The 12,388-nt window shown below is 38.5% G+C and overlaps 1 protein-coding gene across 5 annotated transcripts in view; it reads left to right on the plus strand.

The window, feature by feature from the left end:
* Positions 1–12,388, plus strand: part of Esyt2 (extended synaptotagmin 2) — a 105,792-nt gene that overhangs the window by 81,348 nt on the left and 12,056 nt on the right. For 2 of the 5 annotated variants that reach the window (XM_041638954.1, XM_041638958.1), the window contains 3 exons: positions 704–730; positions 4,099–4,173; positions 4,871–4,957. In XM_041638954.1, coding sequence (XP_041494888.1) covers positions 704–730; positions 4,099–4,173; positions 4,871–4,957 — 189 coding nt within the window. Of the gene's footprint in view, positions 1–667; positions 731–4,098; positions 4,174–4,870; positions 4,958–12,388 lie in introns of all 5 variants that reach the window. The other 3 variants (XM_041638956.1, XM_041638959.1, XM_041638957.1) reach the window with 2 other exon arrangements.

Consider the following 12,388-nt stretch of genomic DNA (forward strand, 5'->3'; position numbering starts at 1 on the left):
GTTTATTCTGGGAGCTTCCAAAAACAAATTGTCTATTTGAGAATGAGCAAACAACTAACTGAAAAAATTCTGTCAGAAAGACACGTACCCTATAATAGTAGAGTATGTATTTAAGTCCAGGAGAAACTCTTAAGATGACTGTTGGCCTGTGCTTCCATACCTGGGAAAGATGGGGAGTCCAGGGAGTTTGTAAAGAAATAGGCTACATCTCTGGATGATGCTGTAGCAAGAAAGCATGTCTCAGCAGGCATAGCAGTGGTGTGGGCCGCTGCTGGTGGGACTAGCTCCAGCAATGTGGAAAGAAAGCATGGTCACCGCTTTGCTTCAGATTAAACCTCTGATTTGGGGTGACACTAGGGTTTCAGGCAAAGGGTAGTAAGCAGAGCCTTTCCTAAGTCATACTCTTGATTTCCGAAAACACTGAAAGTCAGAGGTGAAGAAGTAAAGGGTTACCAAAGATGAGGAAATGTGTCATGATATTTTAGATTATCTGTTATTCTGAGGTAAAATCTTGAGCATAAAGGCAAATTTGGCAGTTTGTATGATTTTTTGGTCTGATTTAAGTATTTCTTTATTTTCATGAACTTTTGTGTCATTAACCTTACATAAATTCCTCATTGCATGTTTTATTAACCCTTGGTGTATTCATTTTCTTCTGACCTGAAAGAATAACCCATTACACTTTAACCCCGGTGTTTTGAAGAAGTCTACAGTTCAGAGAGCTTTAAAGGTAAACAAAGTGTCTCCTTGAGGCTGCAGTACTAATCAAGACATATTGAAAGAGATGGTACTTTGGCTTTCCTAAGTGTGTGGGCAGGTTACTTCCCACCCTAGTTAATAATTAACTGTCCAGTAGAAGAGATCTGACTTTCGTTATCCAAGAATTTGTTTTTAGAAGAAATTGCATCAACCAAACTTAAATTTTAAAGTTCCAATATGAAGTTTTAGATTTTCATTCTTTCTCTTAACAGTCATTGAAATATTGTGTTTTGTTTGAACTTATGAATGACAATCTGAAAGTTTTATTTAAAATCTTAGCCAGAACTTCATATTGTGATTTAAAGATGTGCCTTGCAAACTGATGAGTGCACACTTAAGGAATTGCCTCTTCCAATATGTTGAGTAGGGCCTCACTGAATCAACCTCATGGCTTTGGTGCTGTGGGTTTGGGTGACAGATCTTTCCAAAAGGTTCAGATTTCTTCAATGAGGTCTATTGAAAACTAAGCTCCACTTCTTATCCACGACAATAGCTTGTGTTCTGTGGCTAAATTGTTATGGTTTGTTTCTTAACTAATTTTAATTACATTGAGAGGCAGGGGCTTTTTAATTACAATAGTCTTAAGAAAATTCCAAAGAAATAGGAATATTTTAATCAGTTTTATCTAGCAAAATAAGTTAATTCAAAAATGGAGGAGATTGACAGTGACTTGTCTGATATCATATTTGTAAACTTTACTCCGACCTGTACTAAAGAGCTGTGGTGTAGTGTTAGTAGGGCATCACACCCTAAGAATGCTGGTCCTCACACGCTGGAACAACTATGCCTTCTACCATAGCTTGGCCATAAAAGCTTACGAAAGGACCTCTAGCCACACTCTTTGCTCACCATCTCCTGCTGTCCTGGTGGCCAGAGGTCAGGAAGGAAGGCTCTGAAGTCATGTTGCTCATTATTGTGATTCAAAGATGATGTTTAACCCATCCTGCTTACAGGATGGAAGTAATATCTTCTCCATTGGAGTAGTAAATAAGTTAAAATATTACATATAAAAATACACAATAGATAGGTAAATAGATTGCTATAATTATCTGATTAATACATTAGCTCATTTAAGCCTAACAACAAATTTTAAAAATGGTATTGTGCCTCTTTTAGAGACATGGAACCTGAGGCTCAGATAGATGAAACATAGGTCTCAGTAGTCAAGAGTTAAGGAGAATGAAATTTAAATTCATTAGTATAAGATTATGTTTTAGGCATCATTTCTGTAGTTCATTAAATTCAATAGTGTGACCTAAAAGACTATATTTTATCATATATTTTATCACACAATAGTGTGACTTAAAAGACTATATTTTGTCATAGTTTGTACCCTTGATGTGTGGTGCTATAATTTAAATGTCTGTCATGATAGAAAACTTGTCAATGATTTTAAAACCTTATTTATGTAATCTAAAATGTCATCTGTGTAAGGCATACCCTTATTTTATAAACCACTAAAAAATTATAAAAATGCCAGCTAAGCTTTGATTTATATTTATTGAAATTTTAGACTTGAAATAAATAGATTTTAGGTGTTATTCAGGTACATACATACATACATACATACATGGATGCATAAATTAATTAAGACAGTGACAACTGAAATTGTTCAGAAGCAGTTATAAACTTCACTCTATTTTAAAAAATATTAGAAAAGCCAGGCAGTGATGGTACACACCTTTAATGCCAGCACTCAGGAGGCAGAGGCAGGAGGATCTCTGTGAGTTCAAGGCCAACATGATCTATAAGAGCTAGTTCCAGGGCAGGCAACAAAGTGACACAGAGAAACCCTGTCTCAAAAAACCAAAAAAAAAAAAAAAAAAAAAGAAAAGAAAGAAAGAAAAAAGAAAAAGAGAAAGAAAGAGAAAAAGATAAAGGAAAAGAAAAGAAAGAAGACACCTTAAAAATACAGATGCATTAAATCCTTAAAACTCAATGGCCTTATTTTCACAGACACACACTTAATATTAGTCAGAAATAAACTCAGCTCCTATATCAAAGCCTCAAAGTAAATGTGGCTTAAATCAGTGTGATTTCATGACCTACAACTAGCACAAACCTCATAGATAATGGGGAAGACATGCATTCCTTGAACGTCAGTGTCTTAGCTAGCCAGAAGGGAGAGGTGGAGGTGACATCCTATTCCCAGAGGATTTATGCTCAGCTCAGATTTAGGACTCCCAATATCTAAGAAGGAAATAAGTTTAGGAAAAAATCTTTTGGCTTTGATATTTTTAACGGTATTTATTTCATTTTGCAGAATTCATTTACATCAAACTGATGAACCAGAAAATAGATTATCACAGTAGGTTTGGGTTAGTCATATTTTTTGAATAATCAAATGATTTGACACCTATTTCTGTCATTGCTGTAGTGTTGAGGATTGACTCTAAAATTATTAACGAAAATACTTTTTTGTGACCCTCTAATTAATTTACATTAACACATTTAATACATCTTTTTGTGGGGCTAAGTTATAAATAAACCTCATGTCACAGATCTGTTGTGTTTTTCTGTGTTTTCTTCTATCAGCTGTCTGCTAAAGTTTGCTTCTTGTCATTTTTTCTTACTTATTTCTTACTTATGAATTATTTAAATCATATTTATATTTGCTTAATTCCATGCAATTCTAAACTGACATTTATTCTTCTGGTGATAATTACTTAACAGCCGGTAAGCAATGTCCAATATCTGATAACTGTGTTTACTTTAACAGAGGATGGTGGTAGGTTCTAGGTGTGCAGCTATGCATCTGAAGCCAATGCTTTATACTATAGCTAAGGAAGTGTTCTGAGTGAACATTCCTTTACATTTGTCTTCTTTTTTGTTTACTTATATTCATTGCACCTGGATTTTATTATCCTAATAAGTCAATTTTGAGAGCTGTAGTTAAGAATAAAATTTTATATTTTAAATAAGATTGCATTTCCCAAAGTAACTTACTTTTAAAGTAAAAAGTTAGACATTTCAAACTTGTGTGCAGCCAGAAACAGAGACTTATTCTATAGTCACAGATACTTTGAAGATTTCAGTGGGAAAATCACACATGCCACAGAGTTGCATATTAGCCAAGCAGTATTGCCAGACCCTGTCTCTCAGGAAAAAGTATATGAATGGAAGTTTTCTCAGTTTGTTTCATGGTGGAAACAGTGAATAATGATGGCTCAAGGTTTGCTTAGCAGTTGTTTTCTACTTTAATTGTTCTTCGATGTTCCTGTGTCTAAAGTATCAGTGGTAAAATAGAAATGACTCCTGATATCAAGCGTAAATTCATTCTTAAAGGGACTCATATTTTACTTAATTTATCTGGTTTTTTTTTTTTTTTTTTTTGGATAGTCAGGGAAGAAAATAAACAGCAACCCAAATCCTCTTGTCCAGATGTCGGTCGGTCACAAGGCTCAAGAGAGTAAGGTAAGAAGAGTCTGACGGTTCTGAGAGCCTCTGCATAGCCATGCTGTACTGGTCACTTTCCCCGGGAGGTGGTGTCCAGGTGTGTGATGTGTGCAACATGAGACCATTGTTTCATATGAAACAGCCATTTCATACATACTAGCTGCTTAAGTTATTGACAGATACATTGTTTATTTTTAAATAACATAAAAAAAACCTTACAGATATGCTTTTGTTTGATTTTTGGAGAGAAATACGGAATTACTTCCCAAGCTTCTTTTAAGTACTTAGTAATTACTTAGCACGTTGTACTTCAGATTCAGCAAACAAACTCTCAAGAGTTCAAAGTAGGTAGTGTTGTGTGTTCTTCTTTTCTGATCAGGAATAAAAGTTCAGAAATTACAGTTTTAGGCCATTGTTAAATTTTAAGAAGTAGGGCTCTGTGTTACTGTGTCAGGCACCAAGAATGCAGAAGTTGAGGACAGTAGAGCAAAAGAGGCTTTGGTCTCTGGACAGCAGGCATGGGTTCTGCGTCACCTCCTGTTCGGGTGCACCGCCGACAGCTTGTTTTACTTTCTGAACATTTCCACGCTTCCTAAGTCCATTACTCATAATGATGTAATCAGCCTGTGCTCGGGTACGCACTCATAAGTAAGCAGTGAGTCAGTAGTCCTCCGTAGCAAACACTGAAGAGTTGATGTGAGACCATTTCTTACAGATTCGATACAAAACGAGTGAGCCAGTGTGGGAGGAAAACTTCACTTTCTTCATTCACAACCCCAAGCGCCAGGACCTTGAAGTTGAGGTATTTTATTGTATTCTCTGCCTATAGTTTGAAATATGATTGATACAAATTATGCTTATTTACAGTTTCCAATTGAGTACATAGTATCCTGGGACCCACCACTACAGTCAAGATAAGAAATTTTTTGGTTCTCTCTGACTCACAAGTCTCCCAAACCTGTCTTTATGTTTACGTTTATGTCATGTTAATCTTCATCTGTACTATCAGGGAAAGGTCATGAATCTTTTTTTCTTAATATTTAGCTATATAACTGTTCAGCACATTGTTAAAAATTACTCTTTCCTATGTATTGAGGTTAGTGGCTATCGAAATTTAGGGCCAGTGTGCAGTCTGCTTATGGAATGCTTTGCACCCTAGGTTCTGTTCTAACAAATGCTAGCCTCGCTGTCTCTGTTACTGCTATTGAATGACTACATTTTAAAACCAACTTGTGTAAGCCCTCAAATTTATTTTTCACTATTGTTTTGACTAATTCTGAATCTACATTTCACATGAATTTTAGTGCCAACCATAGCTTTACACAGAGAACCTTTAATTTTGAAAGAACTCCACTGCCATCTTCATAACAGGAAACGTTCCAATCCATAGAAACATTGCATTGCTTTTTCCTTTCCCCTTGGGTAGTCTTTAATTTCTCTCAGCAGTGCTATATAGTTTTCTGTGTTTGGTGTAGTTCTTTTATGTATGTCAGACTTTTCCCTAAACATTTAGTAATTCTTTATGGTGTTGTAAATGATCTTACTTTATTTCCCTACTTGTAATTGAAAATGGAGCCTTGGTATTTTTACTTTTTTACTAATGTATATGAAGGTGTCTAAACATTGTAGTGTATTCCTGTAATCCCAGTATTTAGGAAGCCAAGGCATGAGATTCATAAATTCAAGACTAATCTGGTTTACCTAGTAGCAAGATCCTGCCTCAAAACAAAACAAAGAAGACAATCGGTAGGAGACAAATGAAATAAAACAATCATTAAAGTGCTTGTTACATGGGCAAGCTTGGGATATGAAAGCCAGGCATGGTGACACTAGTTTATAATCCTGGCTCTAGGGGGAAGGAGACCAGTAGATCCTGGGAACTCACTGCCAGCTAGCCTGGTCTCCTCGGCAGGTTCAAGACCAGCTGAGAGGCACATTCCAGAGGATGACAGAGAATGAGAGTGTGTAGTTGGTTGTTATTTTTTTTTCTTTTTTTTTAATAATTTTTTTATTAAGAAAAGAAGAAAAAAAACATAAACAAAAAACAAGTTTCCACCTCCTCCCAGCCTCCCATTTCCCTCCCCCTCCTCCCACCCTTCTCCCCCTCCTCCCACCCTTCTACCCCTCCCCCCACTCCTCTCCCCCTCCCTCTCCAGTCCACAGAGCAGTCCAGGTTCCCTGCCCTGTGGTAAGTCCTAGGTCCTCCCCCCTCCGTCCATATCTAGGAAGGTGAACATCCAAACTGGCTAGGCTTCCACAAAGCCAGCACATTAAGTAGGATCAAAACCCCGTGCCATTGTCCTTGGCCTCTCATCAGCCCTCATTGTTCGCCATGTTCAGAGAGTCCGGTTTTATCCCATGCTTTTTCGGTCACAGTCCAGCTGGCCTTGGTGAGCTCCCAGTAGATCAGCTCCACTGTCTCAGTGGGTGGGTGCACGCCTCGTGGTCCCGACTTCTTTGCTCATGTTCTCCCTCCTTCTGCTCCTCATTGGGACCTTGGGAGCTCAGTCCAGTGCTCCAGTGTGGGTCTCTGTCTCTGTCTCCATCCATCACCAGATGAAGGTTCTATGATGATATGCAAGATATTCGTCAGTATTGTTCTCGGATAGGGTCAATTCAGGTTCCCAATCCTCAGCTACCCAAGGAACTAACTGGGAACCTCATGTTGGGCACTTGGGAGCCCCTCTAGGGTCAAATCTCTTGCTCACCCTAAAGTGGTTCCCTTAACTAAGAATTGTGGTTCCGTGCTCCCCTATCCACCTTTCCTTTATCCCAATTCTCCTGATTCCCCAAGTCCCCCCTCCTTCCCTTCTACCTTTTCTCTCCCCATCTCCCTTTACCCCCATCCCACCCCACCCCCAAGATCCTAATTTTCTCCCCGGCAATTGGGTCTACTTCCCTTAGCCAAGAGGATAACTATATGTTTTTCCTTGGGTTCACCTTCTTACTTAGCTTCTTTAGGTTCACCTATTGTAGACTCCGTGGCCCTAATTTATGGCTAGAAACCAATTATGAGCGAGTACATCCCATGTTCATCTTTTTGGGTCTGGGACACCTCACTCAGGATAGTGTTTTCTATTTCCATCCATTTGCCTGCAAAGTTCGAGAAGTCATTGTTTTTTACCGCAGCGTAGTACTCTAGCGTGTATATATTCCATACTTTCTTCATCCATTCTTCCATTGAAGGGCATCTAGGTTGTTTCCAGGTTCTGGCTATTACAAATAATACTGCTATGAACATAGTTGAACAAATGCTTTTGTCATATGATAGAGCATCTCTTGGGTATATTCCCAAGAGTGGTATTGCTGGGTCCAGGGGTAAGTTGATCCCGAATTTCCTGAGAAACCGAAACACTGACTTCCACAGTGGTTGCACAAGATGGCATTCCCACCAGCAATGGATGAGGGTACCCGTTCCTCCACAGCCTCTCCAGCAAAGGTTATCCTTGGTGTTTTTGACTTTAGCCATTCTGACAGGTGTAAGATGATATCTCAAAGTTGTTTTGATTTGCATTTCCCTGATTGCTAAGGAAGTTGAGCACGACTTTAAGTGTCTTTTGGCCATTTGAACTTCCTCTGCTGAGAATTCTCTGTTCAGTTCAGTGCCCCATTTTTTAATTGGGTTAATTAGCATTTTAAAGTCTAGTTTCTTGAGTTCTTTATATATTTTGGAGATCAGACCTTTGTCTGTTGTGGGGTTGGTGAAGATCTTCTCCCAATCAGTAGGTTGCCTTTGTGTCTTGTTGACTATGTCCTTTGCTTTACAGAAGCTTCTCAGTTTAAGTAGGTCCCATTTATTCAATGTTGCCCTTAATGTCTGTGCTTCTGGGGTTATACATAGGAAGCGATCTCCTGTGCCCATCTGTTGTAGGGTACTTCCCACTTTCTCTTCTATCAGGTTCAGTGTGTTCGGGCTGATATTGAGGTCTTTAATCCATTTGGACTTGAGTTTTGTGCACGGTGATAGATAAGGGTCTATTTTCATTCTTCTACAAGATGACATCCAGTTGTGCCAGCACCATTTGTTGAAGATGCTTTCTTTCTTCCATTTTATACTTTTAGCTCCTTTATCGAAAATCAGGTGTTCATAGGTTTGTGGGATAAAATCCGGGTCTTCTATACGATTCCATTGGTCGACTTCTCTGTTTTTATGCCAGTACCACACTGTTTTCATTACTGTAGCTCTGTAATAGAGTTTGAAGTCAGGGATGGTAATGCCTCCAGAAGATCCTTTATTGTATAGGATTGTTTTGGCTATCCTGGGTTTTTTGTTTTTCCATATAAAGTTGATTATTGTCCTCTCCAGATCTGTGAAGAATTTTGATGGGATCTTGATGGGGATTGCATTGAATCTATAAATAGCCTTTGGTAGAATTGCCATTTTTACTATGTTGATCCTCCCAATCCAAGAGCAAGGGAGGTCCATCCATTTTTTGGTATCCTCTTCAATTTCTTTCTTCAATGCCTTAAAGTTCTTGTCAAATAGATCTTTCACTTCCTTGGTTAGATGTACCCCAAGATATTTTATGCTGTTTTTGGCTATTGTGAATGGTGAAGCTTCTCTGATTTCCCTCTCTGCTTCCATATCCTTTGTGTATAAGAGGGCGACTGATTTTTTGGAGTTGATCTTGTATCCTGCCACATTACTAAAGCTGTTTATCAGCTGTAGGAGTTCTTTGGTGGAGTTTTTGGGGTCGCTTATGTACACTATCATATCATCTGCAAATAACGAAAGTTTAACTTCTTCCTTTCCAATTCGAATCCCCTTGATTCCATTATGTTGTCTTATTGCTATTGCTAGAACTTCAAGCACTATATTGAAGAGGTATGGGGAGAGTGGACAGCCTTGTCGTGTTCCTGAGTTAAGTGGGATGGCTTTGAGTTTCTCTCCGTTTAATTTGATGTTAGCTGTCGGCTTGCTGTATATAGCTTTTATTATATTTAGGTATGACCCTTGTATCCCTAATCTCTCCAAGACTTTTAACATAAATGGATGTTGAATTTTGTCAAATGCTTTTTCAGCATCTAATGAAATGATCATATGGTTTTTTTCTTTCAGTTTATTTATATGCTGGATTACATTGATAGATTTTCGTATGTTGAACCAGCCCTGCATCTCAGGAATGAAGCCTACTTGATCATAATGGATAATTTTTCGGATGTGTTCTTGGATTCGATTTGCCAGTATTTTGTTGAGGATTTTTGCGTCGATATTCATGAGTGAGATTGGCCTGTAGTTCTCTTTCCTGGTTGAGTCTTTGAGTGGTTTTGGTATCAGAGTAATTGTGGCTTCATAAAAGGAGTTTGGTAATGACCCTTCTGTTTCTATCTTGTGGAATACATTAAGGAGTATAGGTATTAGATCTTCTTGGAAGATCTGGTAGAATTCCGCATTGAAACCATCTGGTCCTGGACTTTTTTTGGTAGGGAGGTTTTTGATAACCTCTTCTAATTCTTCGCGACTAACAGGTCTATTTAGATTGTTCACCAGGTCCTGATTTAACTTTGGTATATGATATTTATCTAAAAAAGTATCCATTTCCTTTACATTTTCCAATTTTGTGGCATATAGGCTTTTGTAGTAAGATCTAATGATTCTCTGAATTTCCTCTGTGTCTGTGGTTATGTCCCCCTTTTCATTTCTGATCTTATTAATTTGCAAATTCTCTCTCTGCCGTTTGATTAGCTTGGATAGTGGTTTGTCAATCTTGTTGATTTTCTCCAGGAACCAGCTTTTTGTTTCATTGATTTTTTGTATTGTTTTCTGTGTTTCTATTTTGTTGATTTCAGCCCTCATTTTGATTATTTCCAGTCTTCTACTCCTCCTAGGTGAGTCTGCTTCTTTTTTTTCTAGAGCTTTCAGGTGGGCTGTTAAGTCTCCAATGTGAGCTTTCTCTGTTTTCTTTAAGTGGGCACTTAGTGCTATGAACTTTCCTCTTAGGACTGCTTTCATAGTGTCCCATAAGTTTGAGTATGTTGTTTCTTTATTTTCATTGAATTCCAGGAAGACTTTAATTTCTTTCTTTATTTCTTCCTTAATCCAGCTATGGTTCAATAGTTGACTGTTCAGTTTCCATGACTTTGTATGCTTTCTGGGGGTAGCATTATTGTTGAATTCTAACTTTAATCCATGGTGATCTGATAAGACACAGGTGGTTACTAATATTTTTTTGTAACTGTGGATGTTTGCTTTGTTACCGACTATGTGGTCGATTTTCGAGAAGGTTCCATGAGCTGCAGAGAAGAAGGTATATTCTTTCCTATTTGGATGGAATGTTCTATAGATGTCTGTTAAGTCCATTTGATTCATTACCTCCACTAATTCTCTTATTTCTCTGTTAGGTTCCTGTCTGATTGACCTGTCCATTGGTGAGAGAGGAGTGTTGAAGTCTCCTACTATTAGTGTGTGCGGTTTGATGGCTGCCTTGAATTTTAGCAATGTTTCTTTTATGTACGTGGGTGCTTTTATATTAGGGGCATAGATGTTCAGGATTGAGACTTCATCCTGATGAACTGTTCCTGTTATGAGTATAAAATGCCCCTCTCCATCTCTTCTGATTGATTTAAGTTTAAAGTCAACTTTGTTAGAGATTAGTATGGCCACACCTGCCTGTTTCTTAGGTCCATTTGCTTGATAGGCCTTTTCCCAGCCCTTTACTCTGAGTAGGTGCCTGTCTTTGTGGTTGAGGTGTGTTTCTTGTAAACAGCAGAATGTTGGATCCTGTTTTCTTATCCAATCTCTTAGCCTGTGCCTTTTTATAGGTGAGTTGAGTCCATTGACATTAAGTGATATTAATGACCAGTGGTTGTTAACTCCGGTCATTTTTTTTTAGTCGTAGAGTTTGTGTGTTTCCCTTCTTTGTTTTGTGTTGGTGAAGGGTCTCTAGATGTCTGAGTTATTGTGGTCATTGTTGGACTCCTTGGTTAGTGATTTTCCTTCAATTACTTTCTGTAAGGCTGGATTTGTGGCTGTGTATTGTTTAAATTTGTTTTTATCCTGGAAAATTTTATTTTCTCCATTTATAGTGAATGAAAGCTTGGCTGGGTATAGTAATCTGGGCTTGCACCCATGGTCTCTCAGTTTCTGCAGTACATCTATCCAGGACCTTCTGGCTTTCATGGTATCCATGGAGAAGTCAGGTGTAAGTCTGATAGGTTTACCTTTATAAGTAATTTGGCCTTTTTCCTTTGCAGCTCTTAATATTCTTTCCTTATTCTGTATGCTTTGTGTTTTGATAATTATATGGCGAGGGGATGTTTTTTTTTGATCCAGCCTATTCGGTGTTCTGTATGCTTCTTGCACCTTCATAGGAAAATCTTTCCTTAGGTTGGGAAAGTTTTCTTCTATAATTTTATTAAATAGATTTTCTGGACCATGGAGCTGCCCTTCTTCTCCTTCTTCTACTCCTATTATTCTTAGGTTTGGTCTTTTTATTGTGTCCCATATTTCCTGAATGTTTTGTGATGAGAGTTTGTTGGACTTGCTGTTTTCTTTGATCAGTGTGTTTATTTTCTCTATGGTATCTTCAGAATCCGAGAGTCTTTCTTCTATCTCTTGTATTCTGCTGGTTATGCTTGTTTCTGTAGTCTCTATTCGTTTACCTAGATTTTCCATGTCCAGACAGCCCTCTGTTTGTGTTTTCTTCTTTGCCTCCATTTCAGTTTTCAGGTCTTGAACTGTTTCCATTATCTGTTTGATTGTTTTTCCTTGGTTTTCTAGGGTATCATTCACTGATTTATTCAATTCTTCAAACTTTCTGTTATATTTCTCATCCATTTCTATAAGGGCGTTTTTTACATGCTGTTTAAGGGTGTCAATCACTTTCATGAAGTCAATCTTTTCTCCTTCCTCTTGATTAAGGGGTTCTTGTCCTCCCGTTGTGAGGTCGCTTGTTTCTGGTAGCTTCATGTTGCTTTTCACCTTGTTGGGCGAATTCTTGCCTTGACGTCGGCCCATCTCTTCTTCCAAATGCTCCCTATGGATCTTCTTTTACCGGATTAGGTCTCCTTGCCTACCAAACGCTGTCTCTCCCCAATGTTGGCTCTCCCAATGCTGGGTCTCCTGGCGCCGAAAGATCAGGCCTCCGTGCTGGTTGGGCAGCTCGCAGACAAAGCGCCTATCCCGCTTGGTGCAGGCAGGCCACAGAAACAAAGGAACTGCTGCCCGCCCGGGAGCCCCGGATACTCGGACCCTGCGCCCAGATAGGCTGGGCTGGGCGATGCCACGCGCCTA

This window comes from Microtus oregoni, unplaced genomic scaffold, assembly GCF_018167655.1.
Source record: "Microtus oregoni isolate MIOR12 unplaced genomic scaffold, Mior012 000056F_ref0000123, whole genome shotgun sequence".
In the NCBI taxonomy this organism is placed as follows: Eukaryota; Metazoa; Chordata; class Mammalia; order Rodentia; family Cricetidae; genus Microtus; species Microtus oregoni.